The sequence below is a fragment of the Acipenser ruthenus genome, chromosome 27, assembly GCF_902713425.1.
Source record: "Acipenser ruthenus chromosome 27, fAciRut3.2 maternal haplotype, whole genome shotgun sequence".
NCBI classification, from domain to species: domain Eukaryota; kingdom Metazoa; phylum Chordata; class Actinopteri; order Acipenseriformes; family Acipenseridae; genus Acipenser; species Acipenser ruthenus.
The window spans coordinates 9,213,750-9,235,388 of NC_081215.1; the positions used below are offsets into that span (position 1 = coordinate 9,213,750).

At 38.0% G+C, this 21,639-nt stretch overlaps 1 protein-coding gene across 4 annotated transcripts in view; it reads left to right on the top strand.

Moving 5' to 3' along the window:
* The window catches only part of LOC117963781 (adipolin-like), a 57,265-nt gene extending 36,318 nt beyond the window's left edge, over positions 1–20,947 (top strand). For all 4 annotated transcript variants that reach the window (XM_059002406.1, XM_034904941.2, XM_034904940.2 and 1 more), the window contains 2 exons: positions 16,409–16,487; positions 20,009–20,947. In XM_059002406.1, coding sequence (XP_058858389.1) covers positions 16,409–16,487; positions 20,009–20,107 — 178 coding nt within the window. In that variant the 3' untranslated portion in view covers positions 20,108–20,947. The remainder of the gene's footprint in view (positions 1–16,408; positions 16,488–20,008) is intronic.
* Positions 20,948–21,639: the final 692 nt, after the last annotated feature.

Consider the following 21,639-nt stretch of genomic DNA (forward strand, 5'->3'; position numbering starts at 1 on the left):
ATCTTCAGAGTGTCACATGAGCCAGACGTGACTTCAAATGATGACTTAAACGGATGGGTGATTGCTGGTATAACAATCGGGCATTGTTGTGGTTTCATTGTTTTTTGGATGGCATAGTGGATGAACAAGTTGCTTACCCAAATGATTTGCAGAGTTGTCAGTTTTCAGGCTATAATTGGAATGTGGTAGTCTAGCCTTTCTGCCAAATCAGCACTTAACATTTTTTTTTTTTTACATTTGAAGAATTTAAAGATAAACATGGAAGTCAACTCAAGTAATCTTCTTGTATAGATCCACTTGTTATAATTTTCTGTTTGTCACATCCTGGTGTCTTTTTTTAAAAGTTCCCCTGTTGCCTCAAAGTAGTTCTTAGAATTCGGTCTAACCTATAAGTACCGCTGGCACACCAGAGTTTAACCATTAACATGTCCTGGTCCTAGTGTAGCTATATGTACTCTAAAGCTTAATAGTATCAAAACGTTCTCTTCATGCACCATAATTACAAGAAAAAAAGTATGAATGTGTCTTTTAGTCTAGGTTGACTAATATTTATTAGCTGTGAAGCGTGTTGTCTGTTTTACCTTGTATGGATCCATTTCCTGTGTAAAACACTAACCAGGTTTTTAAAAGGAAGTACCTTTAACCTTGAGATGTGTTCCTGTGACCGGTAATCTTGCACCTTCACCTCTGACCCATGGGTTGCCATATTGTTTAGTACCAGCAACATGCACGTAGACAAGCAAGTAGAGTTCTGAATATACTACAGCTAAATACATGTGGACGAGCAAGTGAGTTCTGAATACACTACAGCTAAATACATGTGGACGAGCAAGTAGAGTTCTGAATACACTACAGCTAAATACACGTGGACAAGCAAGTAGAGTTCTGAATACACTACAGCTAAATACACGTGGATGAGCAAGTAGAGTTCGGAATACACTACAGCTAAATACATGTGGACGAGCAAGTAGAGTTCTGAATACACTACAGCTAAATACATGTGGACAAGCAAGTAGAGTTCTGAATACACTACAGCTAAATACACGTGGACAAGCCAGTAGAGTTCTGAATACACTACAGTAAATACACGTGGATGAGCAAGTAGAGTTTTAAATACACTACAGCTAAATACATGTGGACGAGCAAGTAGAGTTCTGAATACACTACAGTAAATACACGTGGACAAGCCAGTAGAGTTCTGAATACACTACAGTAAATACACGTGGACAAGCCAGTAGAGTTCTGAATACACTACAGTAAATACACATGGACGAGGAAGTATAGAGTTCTAAATATAATCTTCTTATCCACTGAAGATCTCCAAGGAATGTTGGCTTTATGTATCTGAGTATTTAAGCTGGAGAGAGGTCTCTCTGTATTATTACAGGGTCATGGCAGGAGGTGTGATCTTGCAGACAGCTCCGATTTAGAAAAGGAAAAAATAGACAAAAGGAGACAGAAAAACAAGCCAATTATCCTTAAGTGCGTTAGAGCTTAGGTTGAAGGGCACACATTCCAGTTGGTAATTCCTTGATGTTTAAAAATGTAATGGAATTATTGAAACAGCGTGCAAATCATTTGATCAAATCATTTATCACACTGGCTCCAAATACATAGAGCAAAACATTAAAACATGTTATTTCAACATGTATGTTATTGGGTCTATGACACCAGTTCACATTCCATTGCAAATGAATAATTATTACACATGTAAAGTTTTTACAAAAGAAACTGTAAATATCGACTTTGAGAATCCAGCTGCTAATAAATTGAGACATTAAAACTTGTATTCTGTGTTGCTGACAATTTCCTTCCAAACCATTATCAAAACACAGTTATCACTTTAACTGAATTCAAATAAACCGATTATTAGTAGAGCTATGAATAGGATGATAAAACATTGTATTACTGCTGCTTTTATTAGGCAGCATTATAATACAATACTAATGCAATGATGCTAGTGCTCAGCCTGTGTGTTTAACTTTTCGGCTGCAGTGCCTAGTTGTGTTTTTACCGGTTATATGAAAGCCATGAGGAATAGTCTCCCGATGTAAAATGAGCGAGAGAGACTGGGCTGCAATGCAGTTTCTCATCTTTCACAGACCTTGTTTCATTGTATTCTTATAAGTAGGTCTATAAATCAGTCCTGGGGACAACTCCACCAGACATAATAGAAGGTTAAAGTGTGTCAGTGTTAAGATCTACCACTGTTTCCTACATCACTAAAGAGGTTGCAGCCAACAAAGTACATCAATCCTACCTACAAAACTACAAATTAATATTTCGCCAAAGGATATTACAAAACAAAACTATGTAGGTCTCAAATGTGCAGTTTCATTAATTTGCAAATATGTATTTTTTATTTTAAAACATGACCTTTGCATACTTTTGCCAACATTTGGAAACTGTTCAGCGGGACGCTTGTTTCGGGGGGGGGGGGGGGTGGGGGGGGGGGTGTCATACGCATCATACACATGGGAGGAGTCCCCCCCAACTCAACACGACACGACCATCATGACAGTAAAAATAGACATAATGAAGCGTTCTTACCTTTGTATAAGTTAGTGCTCAGCAGATGTATCAGCCAGCTGGTTGGTTATGAGCAGTAGGTCATGAAGGGGGAGGGCAGATTCACTCTGCAGGTGACAATGAAAGTGCATGACTATCAGAAAGCCTGCAAACAGATCATTATTTAACCTAGTGTAGTTCCAGATATCATGTTCTAAAATGTAAATACACAGAGGAGACCTGAATAGTAAATGGATGTGCATGGTGTGTAAATGTTATGGAATTATTTATCTAAGTTACAAATTACTTCAATATACCCAAACATATATTTATTAATGATCAGTTAATAATGAAGCATGTATTTATTATAATTTAGGTGTTCAACATTTTAATTCAGATAATGTTGTTTGGTCTATGATAACTCATTAAAAAATCCCCACTGAGCACACACCAGATGAATCATGTCATTACATTGTTTTTTGAAGGAGGTTTCTCTAAGCATCTTAGCACAAAGATTGTTGTAAAACCAAAATACCAATATGTGAAAAGCACAGAGACGGATATTCAAGACTCATAGAGCCAGGTTGTATTACAGTGAATTGAAATATGCTGGTAATTTAACATTTCAAAGCATGATTGATTGTTATTGCTCTGTGCCACACACAAAGCTCGGATGAGATTGCAATGTGACTCCTGCACCAATTAACACCCTTTCAGAGTACATTCCCACCTCAGCATGGTGTTCCAGATGCAAGCCTTTCCAGGGGACTGGGGTCTGTGCAATTGTCCTAGACGCCGGCAGACTGACGCCATTGAGATCATTAAAATAAGGCCCTCCCGATTCACACCAAGCACTCACTCGCACTGTTTTTCTGGTTTTTAAACCTTCAACCACATTTTAATGCTCTGGGCGAAAGCATTATTCAGATCCACTGTTGTCTAGATTAAACCTGTAGCTTTCAACACATTCCAAGGTATTTTAATGACATGGTGTGCTCAATTCCTACCAACTTGGAATTGTTTGCCAAGCAGAAGCCTTAGTTTACCTGGGAAGGAAATCTCAAATTATTAAAAGAAACTTTTAAAACAAAAATGATAACCCGCTGCTATAGTAAGGGTTTATTAATGCATGCATTTATTAAAAACACATTCTGAACTTGCAAGCTCCATCCTAGTTTGACCATGTCAAAAAGAAAACACAAGATCTTTTGCTGGTGAAAGCAATGTATTTCTTTAATTATACAGCATATCACTTAGTTATTACCCCCCACCTTTCGATGCGATCGTACTTACGTATATGTCACACATTATTGCAGAATCGCTTATCCAGTTGTCATGAAACTTGGTTCTAACATTATTTAGCATAAATTACTGAGATTATCGGATTCTGGAGATATAGGGTGCAGTCTGTCTTTATACCCGTCCACATATCTGGAGCATTTAGTGGTAATGCATTTTTGTGTTACCTGAGAATTTTACTACAATTGCATTTACTGCAATTTTATTTGTATTTATTTATATTTTTTTAATTTAATCTGGAACAAGATTATTGAGATAAATTCTCAGGAATGGCCTGGAAAGATTGCTAGAACAGGGCAGCTGATCATTCATAAATTTCAGGAGCACACAAGAAGGAATTTGTCTTTACACATGCCTCAGTTTCTGTCGGGCGCCTACGGACTTGCCTGTAAGCTGCCCAGAGCTGCGTTGTCCTCCGACGCTGCAGCTCTGAGGTGGCTGCATAGTGGGCCTGCAGTGTGTAAAGAAGCAAGCGGCTAACGGCACACGCTTCGGAGGACAGCGTGTGTCTGTCTTCGCCCCTCCCGAGTCAGCACAGGGGTGGTAGCGGTGAGCTTAAAAAAAATAATTGGACATTCCAAATTGGGAGAAAATACCAAAAAAAAAAATTGGTGACGATTAAATAAAAAAAAAGAGGTTTGTGAAATTGTGAGAAAATCCATCTTTAATATGCTTGATCTGACAGTAAAGCTGTGAGCTGACAGAGTCATTAGACAATGTCAGGTATATATGCTCTGGGTATTTACACATAGTCACGTCAAGGTGTTATTAAATATCCTTATGATGCAACACTAAAACAAAACATGAAAAAGTATTAACTTTCACCTCTCATCAAGAAAACCATTGTTTGAGCAGGCTGCTCTGAGCGCCTAAGGGTTATCATCACCCTTCAAACCGAATGCCTCCCTCAGTTTCAAAGAGTTCTTATTCCAGTCAGGCACTTTGTAGAACAGAGACAAGCTGCTGGTAGATACACTTTAACAAAGGGGGTTAGCAATATGCTTGGAAGACTTTTGTTCAGATAATAGTTTTTTTTTCTGGTGAAAGTGTTGTTTCATCAGCTTGATAAAAACACTTCACATAAAAATGACTTGTAGCCAATTTGGAGAGCTTGTTTTGTCTCTCGAGGGCTTATCCTAATAGTTTACATAGAAGACATGAGGCTGAGCTATGACCTAAGCCAACTTAATCAGAAATGCTTGGGTTTACCATCACGTTACAAAGATGAGATCATAGTCCTTTAGGTGTGATAAATGTTCCAATGCAGGGAGCAGTGAGGGTGAGTAGCTTGTGTAAGGCATTACATAGAATTTATAGAGCCTTCTGTTACTTTGATGTTCCTTTTAATAAGAATAGGTGTTCATGAGAACATCCACTGTGTGATTTGCTTCCCCACCTATGGATAGGGGTTATATATATATATATATATATATATATATATATATATATATATATATATATATATATATATATAATCCAGGTCTGGCAAAACGGAAAAAAGTACCCTTTCTTTTAATCGTTGTCTTTCAGGACTGGCTGAAACAAAAAAGAAATTGTCTCAACTGTGGAAAATGCATACCTGTGACAGGGTACTTGTGTCATGTGTGTGGGTAACCGCTGATATGCAAGACAGAGAGACATGGAGGTTGGAGTTGAAACGCTGCTCAGGCGCGCAGGATTTATTAACACACAAAAAACAGAAAGTAAACAAATGGGTCATGTGACCAGCGATGGTAACGCACAGAGGACACATACAGTAGACTGTACAAAAGGCAAAATGAAACACAGTATAAAAACTACAAATAAAAGGTGCCACACAGGGCAAGCGCTAGCCTTACTGAACAAGGCATCCCGCTCCTGGAACCATGCACAAGGAGAAGACTAACATTTCAAGATACATCAGTCTCCGAGCTGGAATAAACCGCTGTTTAAACTAAAACAAAACAATATAAACACTCCCCCCGACCTCGTCACTTGAAATAAAATATTTTTAGCGGTTTGTAAACACTACAGAAAACACAAAAAGACACTTCTATACATTATCCACCCCTCTCCGACACAGAACTTTAAAAAATATTGAAATCCGAGAATATATTTGCCGTTTGTTCTGCTCAGTGTCTTGTACTGAGAGGAAAAAAAACAGTGTTGTCTCAACTCCACCCCCTGGTGTATCTTTTCAATGGCAATGTACACAATATCAAAAATAAAGATTTTTACTTTTGCATGTTTCAATTAAATGAATTTACTCAGCTTAACTTAGTGTGTAGTTCAAAGTTATAAATGGAAATACTTTGGCGTAAGGATATTTAATAAAAAAACAAATCATCTTTTGCCGTAGACATGATTGTAAGCTTTTTTTTTCAAATCCAGTGTTTGACTTGGATTATAAATGCAATAAGGCCCTGTGAACAGGATGGCTGTAGGGGTGACGTCAGGCCAGAAAGAAACCCACACGCAGACAGGCAGTACTGTGGTTGAAACTGAGATACTGCAGCGCTCTGTATGTTTTAATGAAACAAATAAAAGGTTTAAACAGAAAACAGCACACGGCACTTGCGGCCAAAATAAATAGACAAACAAAACGAACATACACTAACAAACAGGGCACGAACACTAAACACAAAACAAGTACGGTGCTGGTGCTTCCAGCACCATTGGCAGTTATTTATTTTTACTATTATTATTGATTTTACCTCCTCTCTCTCTCCCGTTCTTTCGCTCTGAACACACAACCCCGGGTGAATGAAACATGCACCTATATATACAATTGTGCTGGGATTCAATTACCAGTTAATTATTCACTTGAATCCCAGCACGTGAACTAAATCTGTGCAACCCCGTGCTCACATATTATTAAATACTTTAAATGCACGTGAAGTGAAGTGCAATTCCCATGCCTAAATACAATTATACATTTTAAATAACTTGTCCTACACACACCCACTTACATCCCGTGCAGCAATTATCTTTCTTTCGAATGAAGGAAGTGTACATATTTATTAAAAAGACAATTTCAACTGCTATTTCAATCTAGTGGGTCACTTAGTGCAAGTAGTTATTCTCTAAGTTCTATGACTAGGGCACAGCCTCAATGCAATCTTGCAATGAAGCAAGGTCAACAACTCAGGTAAGACCACTATTAAATGTATTTATCTTAATGCTAGAAGTCTCAGAAACAAAATGTTAGAACTTGAAGCTACTGCACTAACAAGTAACTACGATGTGATAGGTGTTACAGAAACTTGGTTGTCTGAGAGTGATGGAGACGAATATAATATTAGTGGGTACACACTGTATAGGAAAGACAGGCAGGACAGAAGAGGCGGAGGGGTAGCGCTATACATAAGAAATAGTCTCCAAGCCCAGGTGTTAAATCAGGACAAAGAAAACAATGCAGAATCAATATGGGTCAGAATAATGGACACAAATTCAAAGGGCATAATAATAGGAGCATGCTATAGACCGCCAAATTCAGATGCTGAGCAAAATAATCTGTTGTACAATGACATTCGAAATGCGTGTAGAAAAGGAGAAGCCATACTAATGGGGGATTTCAACTTCCCCCGTATAAAATGGGAAAACCCGATGGGGGGCACGACGGACGAAATTGAAATGGTGGAAATGACAAATGACTGCTTCCTAACGCAATTTGTCAAGGCACCGACTAGAGGGGAGGCATGCCTTGATTTAGTCTTTTCAAATAATGAAGACAGAATAACTAAAACAGAGGTCAGAGAACCATTGGCAAACTCAGACCACAACATGGTCTCATTTGAAATATTTTTTAAATCCCCAAAAGTAATGACTAAAGCTAAGGTTTACAATTTTAGAAAAGCAAACTATGAAGGTATGAAACGGAGACTAACAGAAGTAGATTGGAGTAAAATAGAGAAAACATCCACAGAAAAAGGATGGCTGTTTTTTAAAAATGTAGTACTAGAGGCACAAAACAATTACATCCCAAAAGTAGACAAATCTAAATCTAAAACAAAATGGCCAAAATGGTTTAATAGATCAATTAAAAAAAAATATTCAGCGAAAAAAGGCACTTTACAGAGCATTTAAAAGGGACCAAAAACAAAGTACACAGAAAAAGTACTTGGAACTGCAAACACAAGTCAAAAAGGAAGTTAGAAAGGCCAAGAGAGAGATAGAAATCAATATTGCTAAGGGGGCTAAAACCAATTCCAAAATATTTTTCCAATATTATAACAGCAAGAGAACATTCAAAGAGGAGGTTGAATGTCTAAGAGACACAAATGGCAAAATCATAGATGAAGAAAAAAAAATAGCAAATATATTAAATGATTACTTTTCACAGGTTTTTACAAAGGAGGACACGGACAACATGCCCGACATGTCGACCTGTTCCTATCCAATTTTAAATAACTTTAGCATAACAGAGGCAGAAGTGTTAAAGGGACTAGGAGCTCTTAAAATAAACAAATCCCCTGGGCCAGATGAGATCCTCCCAATAGTACTCAAAGAAATGAAAGAAGTTATTTACAAACCGCTAACCAAGATCATGCAACAGTCTCTTGACACAGGGGTTGTACCGACAGACTGGAAAATAGCAAACGTAATACTGATTTAAAATCCTAAAAGGTATAGACAATGTCAACCCAGGGGACTTCTTTGACCTGAAAAAAGAAACAAGGACCAGGGGTCACAAATGGAGATTAGATAAAGGGGCATTCAGAACAGAAAATAGGAGGCACTTTTTTACACAGAGAATTGTGAGGGTCTGGAACCAACTCCCCAGTAATGTTGTTGAAGCTGACACCCTAGGATCCTTCAAGAAGCTGCTTGATGAGATTCTGGGATCAATAAGCTACTAACAACCAAACGAGCAAGATGGGCTGAATGGCCTCCTCTCGTTTGTAAACTTTCTTATGTTCTTATGTTCTTATGTCACAGAGCCGTTTTATATCTATCAATGAGGAACGTGAATGCTTTAGGATTTAAAATGGGGTGAGAAGGATCTGGCATTCCTGAAATGCTCCTCAATACATGTGAATAGGGAAAGCGATACTGTGGAAAACCTGAAATGTGGCACAGCTTCTGTGCCAATGAATAAACTGGAAAATGTGATTATGCCCATTGCATCTGTACTGATAACCTAATGGGGCGGTCTAATTTTTGTGTTCTTTTAATAGTTGGCTTGCTGAGCTTCCAAAGGAGAGCAGTGGCTTAGCTGGATACTATGCAGTGTAATTACTGCCCTCCCTGCCACCCTGGTGATATTGTGAGGAATTGACAGTGAAAGCCATGGTGTCTTGACCTCGGTTAAATCCCACTGCTTTCCTCAGGGTTAGCAAGTGATTAGTTTCCACTATTTACAGTAAAGAGAGCACAATGGAATCTTATTGTCAGAATGGCTATTTTGATTGGATCGCCAATAATACTTCCACCAATCAGAGGGTTGCATACCGTACTCCTAGCGATCCCGCCCTCTATCAGACTGGTATACAGAACAGATTAAAGAAGTGCTGGACAAGGGATAATGTGTCAGATATCAAAGTGGATATGAGAATGGCAGTAATGAATTTAATTTCCTTGAAAACATTAAAAGTAGACCGGATATTTCCATCAATGGATTTAAAAAATCTGGAATTGATGATGCAATCAGAAACCCAGAGGCAGTGTAAACTGCCTGCTACTGTAGTAGGACTGTTCTTTTTTATGTTAAGCATTTTTGTGTTTTGTTTTGTTTTGTTTTTTTACAAAGGTTTAATTAACAGCCAAAATTGTTTATGTCAGACTTGTTGATTGTTATTGTCGATACGTTGTAGATACAACTATTAATGCAGGCATCGTGCAGGTATCGCAAAGTCCAGAAACAAAACAAAACATTAAATCATTTTGCACCGTATAAAACTGAGCTGATTTTGCCAGTGCTTGTTAATCTATTAACCAGTTTGAAATTATTTTGAAGCAAATAAAATCATTTTCGTTTGGGCCTTACTTTTAAAGATTTCACACGTGGCAATACTGCCCTACAATTACTGCATGGTAGTACTGTGACTGTTCCACTGTGTTATGTTGTGAACCATAGCTTTAAAGCTGAGAGACAGCAAATGCTTATCATAAAAGTTTACTGGTTCTTAAAATTAAGGGCCATATAAGAACGATAAATACTGTAGCTGATTAGAAGGCCTTCTTTGTTGTTCTCCAAGTTGCTGCAGTTACATTGTAGATGCTATAACGAGTTACTGTAAATGAGATACTGTTTTAGCAGACATGTTTAATTAAGTAAAGATTTATTTAAATGTTTTTGGAATTAAAAAGTATAAATTCAAAACTGTGACTTTTTTTTGTGAACGTGCTGTAAAAAAAATCTCCACCAATCAAAGGGGAGCCCTGTGGCAGGCATGTGTATTCAGTAGTTGGTCATCTACAGCGAGTGTGATAAGCCTTCCTGGTCTGGTAAAAAAAAACAAAAACATATATATATATATATATATATATATATATATATATATATATATATATATATATATATATATATATATGTTTATATACAGTATATATATACAATATATATATACATATATATATATATATATATATATACAGACGTGCTCAAATTTGTTGGTACCCCTCCACAAAAAACGAAGAATGCACAATTTTCTCTGAAATAACTTGAAACTGACAAAAGTAATTGGCATCCACCATTGTTTATTCCATATTTAATAGAAATCAGACTTTGCTTTTGATTTTTTATTCAACATAATATTGTAAATAAGAAAACAAATGAAAATGGCATGGACAAAAATGATGGGACCGCTAACCTAATATTTTGTTGCACAACCTTTAGAGGCAATCACTGCAATCAAACGTTTTCTGTAGCTCTCAATGAGACTTCTGCACCTGTTAACAGGTAGTTTGGCCCACTCTTCCTGAGCAAACTGCTCCAGCTGTCTCAGGTTTGATGGGTGCCTTCTCCAGACTGCAAGTTTCAGCTCTTTCCATAGATGTTCGATAGGATTCAGATCAGGACTCATAGAAGGCCACTTCAGAATAGTCAAATGTTTTGTTCTTATCCATTCTTGGGTGCTTTTAGCTGTGTGTTTTGGGTCATTATCCTGTTGGAGGACCCATGACCTGCGACTGAGACAGAGCTTTCTGACACTGGGCAGTACGTTTTGCTCCAGAATGCCTTGATAGTCTTGAGATTTCATTGTGCCCTGCACAGATTCAAGGCACCCTGTGCCAGGTGCAGCAAAGCAGCCCCAAAACATAACCGAGCCTCCTCCATGTTTCACTGTAGGTATGGTGTTCTTTTCTTTGAAAGCTTCATTTTTTCGTCTGTGAACATAGAGCTGATGTGACTTGCCAAAAAGCTCCAGTTTTGACTCATCTGTCCAAAGGACATTCGCCCAGAAGGATTGTGGCTTGTCAATATGCATTTTAGCAAATTCCAGTCTGGCTTTTTTATGTTTTTCTTTCAAAAGTGGAGTCCTACTGGGTCTTCTTCCATGGAGCCCACTTTCGCTCAAAAAGCGACGGATGGTGCGATCAGACTCTGACGTACCTTCACCTTGGAGTTCAGCTTGTATCTCTTTGGCAGTTATCTTTGGTTCTTTTTCTACCATTCGCACTATCCTTCTGTTCACTCTGGTGTCGATTTTCCTCTTGCGGCCGCGCCCAGGGAGGTTGGCTACAGTTCCATGGACCTTAAACTTCTTAATAATATTTGCAACTGTTGTCACAGGAACATCAAGCTGCTTGGAGATGGTCTTGTAGCCTTTACCTTTACCATGCTTGTCTGTTATTTTCTTTCTGATCTCCTCAGACAACTCTCTCCTTTGCTTTCTCTGGTCCATGTTCAGTGTGGTGCACACAATGATACCAAACAGCACAGTGACTACTTTTCTCCATTTAAATAGGCTGAATGACTGATTACAAGATTGGAGACATGTGTGATACTAATTAAAGAAACTAATTCGTTTGAAATATCACTATAATCCAATTATTTATTATCTTTTCTTACCAACAAATGTGTCCAGGCCATTTTAGAACATCTTTGTAGAATAAGCAATAATTCATCTATTTTCACAGCTTCTTTGCTTTATTCTATGACATACCAAAGGCATGCAAGTATACATGATAAAATAGCTTTTAATTTCATCACTTTTCAGGAGGAATGAAGCATTATTTCAATGAGCTGTAAGGGTACCAACAAATTTGAGCATGTCTGTATATATATATATACATACATTGGTCCACATGTCAAGCTTCTGGACCACAGCATAATCCTAAGCAACGTTGGAAAACGACATACTTTCTGTAAACTATTAAGGACTGGTTTTAACAGTGGGACATGGATGCAAGAGTGATGATGTTTGTGGTAAGCACGAGAGATCACACAAACACTGAAAAGCCAGTGACACTCAGAAAACCAGCGCTTCAATAACATCTTTCACTGCCAAAGGAAGAACAGAGATCAAGAAAGATACAAATACATGTTGTGACTGGTTCAGCAAATCTGTTGTAGACATGTTCCCAGACCCACACATTGAAGTATTCTGCAGGAAAGTCTAAAATCCACACACATAGTGAAAGATAAGCGTTTCTATTACAATTTCAGCATCAACATTGCTTTAGAAATTCAGATTGATTAATAACATGTGTTTTTAAAGCGCAATAGTGTGTTAATTTAAAATAGAAGACAGATGACAATGAAATGTTACTGACAGTGGTATTACTGATCCACCACATGTGTAATGAATAATGTTGCAATACCACATTGTTATGCATTTTGGTTCTTTTTTAATATATATTTTTTATGATGGACTTATTGAATGTAATGTTTTTTCTTGTTATAAAGTAGGTGCTGTAGCTTGTCCTTTGATGATGAGGTCAATGTGCAGTACCAAACTCAGCCTTTAGGTGTGTTGTGTGATGAAAGTAACATCATCTACTGTGTGTGCTTTGCTGTCGTGCAGAATCAACTACAGTGGACATGTTTACAAAGCACTGGCTGCTGCCAAATGCGACGCCTACAACTACAGTGCAATAAGAACCACAGGGGCCAAGAGAGAATTGGATTGTGAAACATCTCATGGTTGTTTTTATGTTTGTATTTTTCCTTAATAAAGTGAAATAGTTGTATGGCTTTGTTTTGTGAAGGTATTCACTTCAATTCAGGCCACTAAGATTTCAGTTTACAAACGCTCCCTTATTTTGAAAACTCACTGTTGACAGGTATGGTAGTGTGAGTGACCGATTTCAGCTCCATGTTATCAGATGGCTTTTATTCAGCCAAGTTTAATATCTCACAAGACACAAGGAAATTCTCTCACCACTACTTCTGGAAATAATGTGTACAGTCTGTTCTGACATATTTAAAATGCTATAAATCCTATCGACTGTGCACCACCAATCCCATTTCATTTCCACATCACAGCCCACCAGAAGTGGTATGTAACATCCTGTACACTCTCCAAACATTAAATTGCTTCCCACACCTTGTCTTCTGGTGCGTTTTTTATCTGTAATTGAGCAAAGTTGGCGACTCAGTGAGTGCAATAAGGTGTGTTAGAAATTGATAGATTATTTTGCTACACAAGGTAACGGTTGCGGGGACCAGCACTGGTATTTCCATTTACTGGATACGAGGAAGACCCAAGCCCCAGTGCATTATTTGTCAGGAGGTTTTGTCAAACAAAACTCTTAGGAGTAGATGTACTAAAGTGTTGTGCCTGTCGCTATAGTCACAAACCAGTTGCAAACGAGTCGGAAATCTTGGGTGAAATGTACCAAACAAGCACAATGCTATTTGCAACTTTTTAGGGAATTCTTTGCGGCAGCAGTTTCTGTTTGCGGTTCAAGCGTAGATGAATATGTAATTATGGGCGTTCCTGCATAAATTCGCAAAAAGGGGGCAGAGATAGAGCAAATGAGGGTTCACAAATATTATAATGAGATGTACAAAAGCTGCAGGCAGTTGCGACACTTACAATTGTATCAATTTGTTAAGAACTTTTGAAAGCATGTTTTAAACAGTCACAGTTGTTGCTGGCATTTCACAGTCCACTTTTTCTCATGTGTTGCCAGTTGTGCTCGAGGCGAACAGCCAAATACCTATTTTTCCCTAAAAGGTTTTGGGAAGGTTTCCCAACATGTTGGGAGCAATAGACTGCACACATGTGCCGCTAACCCCTCCAGCTCATTCTGAACATCTGTATAGGAATAGGAAACACACCTATTCTATTAATGTGCAGGTGGTTTGTAATTGTGCACAATTTAGCACTACACCCCTGACTAAATTAAATAAAAACAGACAGTATACATTTAGCTTATAGGCTACTAATGATAATATGAATGGTATAATGCACAATTTGTTGCTGGTCCTTTGAAATTCGTATTAATGAGAATTGACTGTCCTCCTGTAAGTATCATAACTTGTCAATGCAGCACCATGATCTATTTTGTGTAAAGTGTCTAGGCTGCCAAGTTAATAATAACAGCAGCATGATTTATTTTGTGTTACCATACCGGTAGCCTACAGGCTAAAGTAAAAAGAAAGTGGGCTAGGTGTTCATTTGATTTTACTACTGTACTGTATACTGTGTAGGCCTACTGTACAGATTTATATTTTTGTTCATAATGTAATGTGTAGCCTACCCAAAACACATTAGTGTTATTTCTGCGCAATGATTTCTACATTTAAAATACATTGAGCACTATAAATATATGTGTGTGCGATTTTATTGTATTTTTTTAAACCCAACACCTCCTAACAAAAACAATGTTGTTTTGATTCTTGGACCCTTGCATGTATAGATCTTATCCTTCGGGCACCCTCTTCTGCAGCAAACCACAACTCAACTCACACTCTTTATTTGAATAATGCAGCACAACTCTCGCAATAGAGATCTCGATAAGAAGACGCAACAGATATTTAAATTAGTATACTGGGGCTCTTTCCATTAATGCAAATTGCGGTATGTTTTTAATCCTGCAAAAATGAGACGCTATTTATCTACAAAGCATTCAGAATGTGAAAATACTTTTTTAAACAAAAGAAACAGGAACTTTGCCATCAAAATTGAGCAATGAATGTACTACCACTTATATTAATGATACAACAGATTTCCTGTCTGAAAACCTTGCAAGTTTTATAAAAAAAATGACTGCTATGTGGACAATGAAGGATACAGCAAAGGTTACGTAATGTGTTCCTTGTAAACAATGCAGGGAGTTCTGTGACACTTTCAGGTGGAAGTTTTTGGTTTGGTTGTTTTTTTTCAAAATTAGAAGAGTGAATGAGATGTTTCCCTTGAGAGGAGCGCTGACCATCTTTCCTAATCCAGTTATCTACTGCACAGGAGACTTGTCAAGACTTGGCTTGTGACAGTGAACCATTGTTCAAATCAAAAGTCTACAGGTACTTTAATATAGATTGAAGCAAAGCGTTTTTAATCTATGTTGTGTTAAAACCACACCCAACGAGATATTTTTTCTGCCATTAGACATGTTTCCATATAACCATGACTACAGTGTGATAGCTTTCTGATTGAAGCTGTTGCGTCCATACTCACACGCGGTTATTTTAATGGCTCATGGTTAAAGCTGTCTTTTAAAAGTCCAGTGATTGAAATGTCTACAATTTGGTTCCAATCAAAAGGTCTATAAACTTGAAGTAGTTATAAAGCAGTGAGGGCTGGAGGGTTATAATTGTGAATGTTTCATTCTGCCTTTGCTGATTTACTGCCTAAGCTGGGAAAAGGGCAATTCCACCCTTGGTAATAGGAAACGTCTGCAAATGAGAGGCAATTATGGCTCAAGATTGTGTTGGGGATTTCTAAAGGCACTTAACAGACTATTGGCTTTCCTAGTCCCTTTAGGTAGGAAATATTTACCACTAATTTCAAGTACAGTGGTTCTACAAAGACACTAATTTCAGAACAAAATAATAGGACCAGATATCATGTTTTAAAATGAAAATACGTTTGCTTAAACAGGTTTCCTTTAAAACTGTGCATTGGAGACCTAAATGGATGTGTATGGAGCAGAACATTCATGGAACTATTTTGTTAGCTACACTTATGGACCAGGCACGTATACAGCAGACCCAATTGCAGTCAGATACTGGTGCACCACAATGTGGGGCACATAGGTTTGGTTTACATGCAAAACTAAAAATGAGTCTCATTTTTTGTCACATTATTTTGGTGGTACCTTTCGGGCAGTTTGAGTTTACATGCATGTAGTTTTCTTTCGCTCCTATCACAAATGAAGGAGCCTAGCAGAGTCTACCATGGCCACCGCAATCCCCAGATCTCAACCCATTCAGCCGTGTTTGAGCTGATCTACACATTTGTCACAATTGTGTGAATTATTTATGACTGCATGTATTAATATCCCTCCAGACACCTTCCAGGGCCTTGTGGAGTCTATGCCACATCGTTGTAAGGCTGTGATCAGGACAAATGGTGTCCCAACCCAATACTAATTACAGGTTCTTATGAAGTTGGTAGGCAGTGTATGTTACAACCTTAATTGTTTATCACATTTCCAAGATGTGATGGTTTCTTAAAACTGTTTTAAAATAAATGAATTAATAATACTGTTACTTTTTTTATTTTCCTTTCAGGTCGTTAGAAATAATAGTTGGACTGGAGAGCAACAGTAAAATTTTCACAGTACATGTGCATGGATTACTGGAATTGCAGGTAGGATGTTTCAGTGTATGTGCACGGATTACTGGAATTGCAGGTAGGATGTTTCAGGACACAAAAGGGTAGATGTACTAAAGTCTTGCATCTGTCACGATCGTTGCAAACCACATGCAAACCAGAAGGAAGTATAATGTGAAATGTACTAAACAAACACAACGCTGTCAGCATCATTTTAACAAATGCTTTGCAGCAACAGTTCTTATTTGCGCTTTAGCCTTAAATGAATATGTAATTCTGGGCTTTACTGCAAAAATTCGCAAAAACAGGGTGGAGATAGTGCAAATGAGGGATCAAAAATATTGTAATGAGTTGTACTAAAGCTGCGGGCAGTTGCGACACTTACAATTGCATCAATTTGTTAAGAACTTTTGAAAGCACGTTTTAAACAGTCGCAATTGTTGCTGGCATTTCCCAGTCCGCTTTTTCTCGTGTTGCCAGTTGTGCTCACTGTATTTGAGACGAACACCCAAATACCTAATCTTCACTGAAGTCAGGGTGTAATTACAAGCCTTGAAAACAAATTTCTATGACATTTCTGGTTTTCCCAGCGTGTTGGGCGCAATAGACTGCACACATGTGCCATCTGTATCGGACCATGATCTATTGTGTGTTAATTGTCTAGGCTACTAAGTAGAGCAAGTTAAAAATAATAATAATAATTCAAATAAAATAAAAAACCCTAAAATCATTTAGTTTTCAATTTAATGTAACACAATTTTTGGTTCCTGGGTAGTAAGTGTTATTTCCTAATTGCTTATGCCTCGAAAGTATAGAAAATGGCTATTATTCTCCACAAACTTTGCTTTTGTGACCAGGACAGTGATATTTTGAAATTTACCTATTTCCAATGAGAAAACGGGCAAATTTGTGTCTTTTTGTTCACATAAAGTCAGAAAAAAACAACATATGAATCCAAATTAACATGTATTTATACTAAAGTAATACAAAAATGACTACAAAAGATTTAGAAGTGAGTAGTTTTTCGAGATTTACGATTATACTGTAAATCACTTTCACGAATCAGCCCCCAAATGTAGTCTCCCATCATGTTCTCGTTATGCTGTCCTTGGTAGCGGCGTTCAAAGTCCAGTATATCCTGGTGGAAGCGCTCGCCTTGCTCCTCCGAGTACTCTCCCATGTTCTCCTTGAATTTATCAAGATGAGCATCAAGGATATGGACTTTGAGGGACATCCTACAGCCCATTGTGCCGTAGTTCTTCACCAGTCTCAAACAGCTCCACATAGTTTTCGGCCTTGTGATTGCCCAGGAAGCCCCGAACCACTGCGACAAAGCTGTTCCAAGCCGCTTTCTCCTTACTAGTGAGCTTCTTGGGGAATTCATTGCACTCCAGGATCTTCTTTATCTGTGGTCCGACGAAGACACCGGCTTTGACCTTTGCCTCAGACAGCTTAGGGAAGAAGTCTTGAAGGTACTTGAAGGCTGCCGACTCCTTATCTAGAGCTCTGACAAATTGTTTCATAAGGCCCAATTTGATGTGCAGTGGTGGCATCAGCACCTTCCGGGGGTCCACCAGTGGCTCCCACTTGACGTTGTTCCTCCCCACAGAGAACTCGGTCCGCTGTGGCCAGTCCCGCCTGTGGTTGTGCGCCTTGGTGTCCCTGCTGTTCCAAAGGCAAAGATAGCAGGGAAACTTGGTAAAACCACCTTGGAGACCCATCAGGAATGCCACCATTTTGAAGTCTCCTATGACCTTGATGCCATCTCAGAAAAATGCAGATATGTATCCACTTAGGCAGCTGGAACTAAACTGAACTGGTGGGCTTAAGGCCCCTGTATTTATACTACTATTTATATTACTCATTACTGAATCTATCTGGAATGTTCTGGAAAATAGGTAAATTTCAAAATATCACTGTCCTGGTCACAAAAGCAAAGTTTGTGGGGAATAATAGCCATTTTCTATACTTTTGAGGCATAAGCAATTAGGAAATAACACTTACTACCCAGGAACCAAAAAAAAAAAAAAAATTGTTACACGGTGTAATCTTTTATTCACATTGTACTCCAATGTGTATAATGCAGCAGCATGATTTTGTTTGTGTTACCAGTAGGCTAAAGTACAAAAAAAGTGTGCTAGGTGTTCATTTGATTTTACTACTGTACTTTATACTGTATAGGCCTACTGTACAGATTTATATTTTTACATAATGTAATGTGTAGCCTACCCAAAACACATTAGTGTTTTCAGTGCAATGATTTATATTTAAAATACAGAGAACTGTAAATGTATGTGTGTGATTTTATTGTATTGTTTTTAAACCCGACAGCTCCTTATGTCGGACAAACATGTCCGGTTTAGCGAGGGGCTACTGTATGATTATGAAAAGCTTTTTGGGGGTGAAGGTTGGGGCCCCAGTTTAGAATCTGATCGGATTAAACTATTTTTTTACATATATAACAGTATATTAACAGTAGTAAAATGATGAATACATTGTACAGATGACATTTACATTTAACAAAAACAATGTTATTTTGATTCTTGCACCCTTGCATGTATAGACGTTATCCTTCAGGCACTCTCTGCTGCAGCAAACCACAACTCAACTCCTGCTATTTTATTTGAAAAAATATCCCAAAACTCTCGCTAGAGATCTAGCTAAGATGACGCAAATAATATTTAAATTTGTATATTGCGTCTCTCTTCATTAACATATTTTTTCTTAGTACATACGACAAAATGAGCACTTTGCGAATTGTTGTAATGAAAATGCAAATTGCGGTATGTTTGCACTGCGACTGGCCCTCAGTACATCTACCCCAAAATGTTTACCAGAAAATATGGGTTCTTTTGTACATTTATAATAATGTCTTTACTTGGCATCAACGTTACACTTTGATATGATATATAAGTAGTCTAAAAATAGTCATTAGTTAAGGTACAATAAAATAACAAACGAATTGTGTTGTGCCAAATTTAAATATGCAAACAAATATGTCTATTCAGAGGAAAACATTATGATATTCCTTTGTATGGCATAATTTATAAATCAGTTTGACAAAAAGATACTGTGCAAAGAAAACTAATGCAGGCTGTCTGATCTCACCACCCAACAGCAAAATCTGTAGGGTAAAAACAATCAATCAAACAATAATCAATAGGAACATGTGACATGCCATAGGTTTTTGGTTTATTTATTTGTTTAATGACTTTCTAAAATGGCAAGAATAGAGAGAGCAATCTCTTTGGCCAACAAGTGTTCCATCCTGTGCAGATAGGTCACCATACTAGCACGGCTTGGAACTTACAGAATCACGCTGCCTGATTGGCTGGACATCCCCTTCACTTTGAGAGGGGTGGGGAAGGGTGGGATGTGGCATTTTCTAAGGGTAATAACACACTGCATGGTCTAGAGTCCTCAGGCCCAGGCTAGTTAATGGCATGTGGCCTTGCCTTGTGCCAAACAGCATCCCTTGCTTTCATATTCACAGTGCATGTTAATTTTCTATCTGACTGTTGCAGTTACTAACGGGTACATCTTTTCCTGTTCTCCAGGCTGGACAATACACTTCTATATTTGTGGATAACGGAGCAGGCGCACCCATCACAATACAAAGTGGGTCTGACTTCATGGGCATGCTCCTTGGTGTATAGCCATTTCTGTGTACATAAGTGGACTTCATATTTAACAATGCATCTAATGGGATATACAGTTTGCACCTGGAATATGAAGCCAGCAAACCGCCTGACGAAGACGTATTGGATGAATCACAAGAATTCCTTTTGGGCTTCCTTTCACAGATTGCTGCTTTTGAGTTTTCACCGTTTTTGTAACAGCTAAAGAAAGACTGTATCTTATTTAAATACCTTTTTTAGCCTCGTAAGAATCATATATATATATATATAAATGTTAAAGTGTTGTATAGTTTTTCCCCTGTGTTTTGTGAAACCATGTATATTGTATGTTTCAGTGTCTGCATTGGTTTTACATGTATTATACTGGATTGTAATTCAAGTTGGATTATGATCAATGTTGAGGGGCTTGACTGTGTCCCTTGGTAAACACCTTAAGGAGTTTGAAGCTAATCCCAATAGGAGGCTGTGTGGTCCAGTGGTTAAAGAAAAGGGCTTGTAACCAGAAGGTCCCCGGTTCAAATCCCACCTCAGCCACTGACTCATTGTGTGGCACTGAGCAAGTCACTTAACCTCCTTGTGGTCCGTCTTTTGGGTGAGACGTAGTTGTAAGTGACAATGCAGCTGATGCATAGTTCACACACCCTAGTCTCTGTAAGTCGCCTTGGATAAAGGCGTCTGCTAAATAAACAAATAATAATAATCCAGTTATATAAAGATACCTTTCCAACAATGTATCATAACAATAAAGATGTATCTAGCAATGACGGTGTCCTTTGAAGCTCTTCTGCACATTAGGTCTGAAATGTTTTCTTTTGTAAACAATAACCTGGTTGAAGTATTAAAAGGTTTTTCATTCTATGTACGTGCATCTTTTACAAGACAGAAACTGTATATTGACCACGTATACTGACCAACAAAAGTAAGGCACAAGGTAGGAAAAAGCTTGCCTATGATTTTTTATTCCTAGATTACACTTAGGTCAAAGGCAAATGGAATGCTTTGGTATATAGCTATAAAAAGAGTACAAATCCAAGGTGGTTGTGGTGATGTTGTACAATGCACTAGCGAGATCACACTGAGAGTACTGTGTCCTACTCTGGTCAGTACAAAACGGACTTGACGCCCTGGAGAGAGTCCAGCAAAGAGCAACCAGACTAATACCAGGAAAGAGCTACAAAGAAATGCTATGAGTCTATTTAGCCTGGAACAAAGAAGAATCAGGGGGGACATGTAAGCCTTTAAAATCTTAAAATGAGTTGACAAAGTTAAGACCAGAAGACACAGCTGGAAATTAAGTGGAAATAGGGGGAAAGAAATACTTCCTCACACAGAGAATAGTGAGGGTATGGAATGAGTTACCTAGTCATGTTGTTGATGCAGAATCACTTTGATCCTTTAAGACCCAGCTTGACAAAGTGTTGAAAACTTCATATTATTAAAGTGATGGAGATTCTCTAACCTGTAACTTAAGATGCCTGCCCTTTTGGTTTGCTGCCTATTAGGAATATTTGCTCTTTGGAATATTGGCTCTCCTCAGTTATTATCGGGGT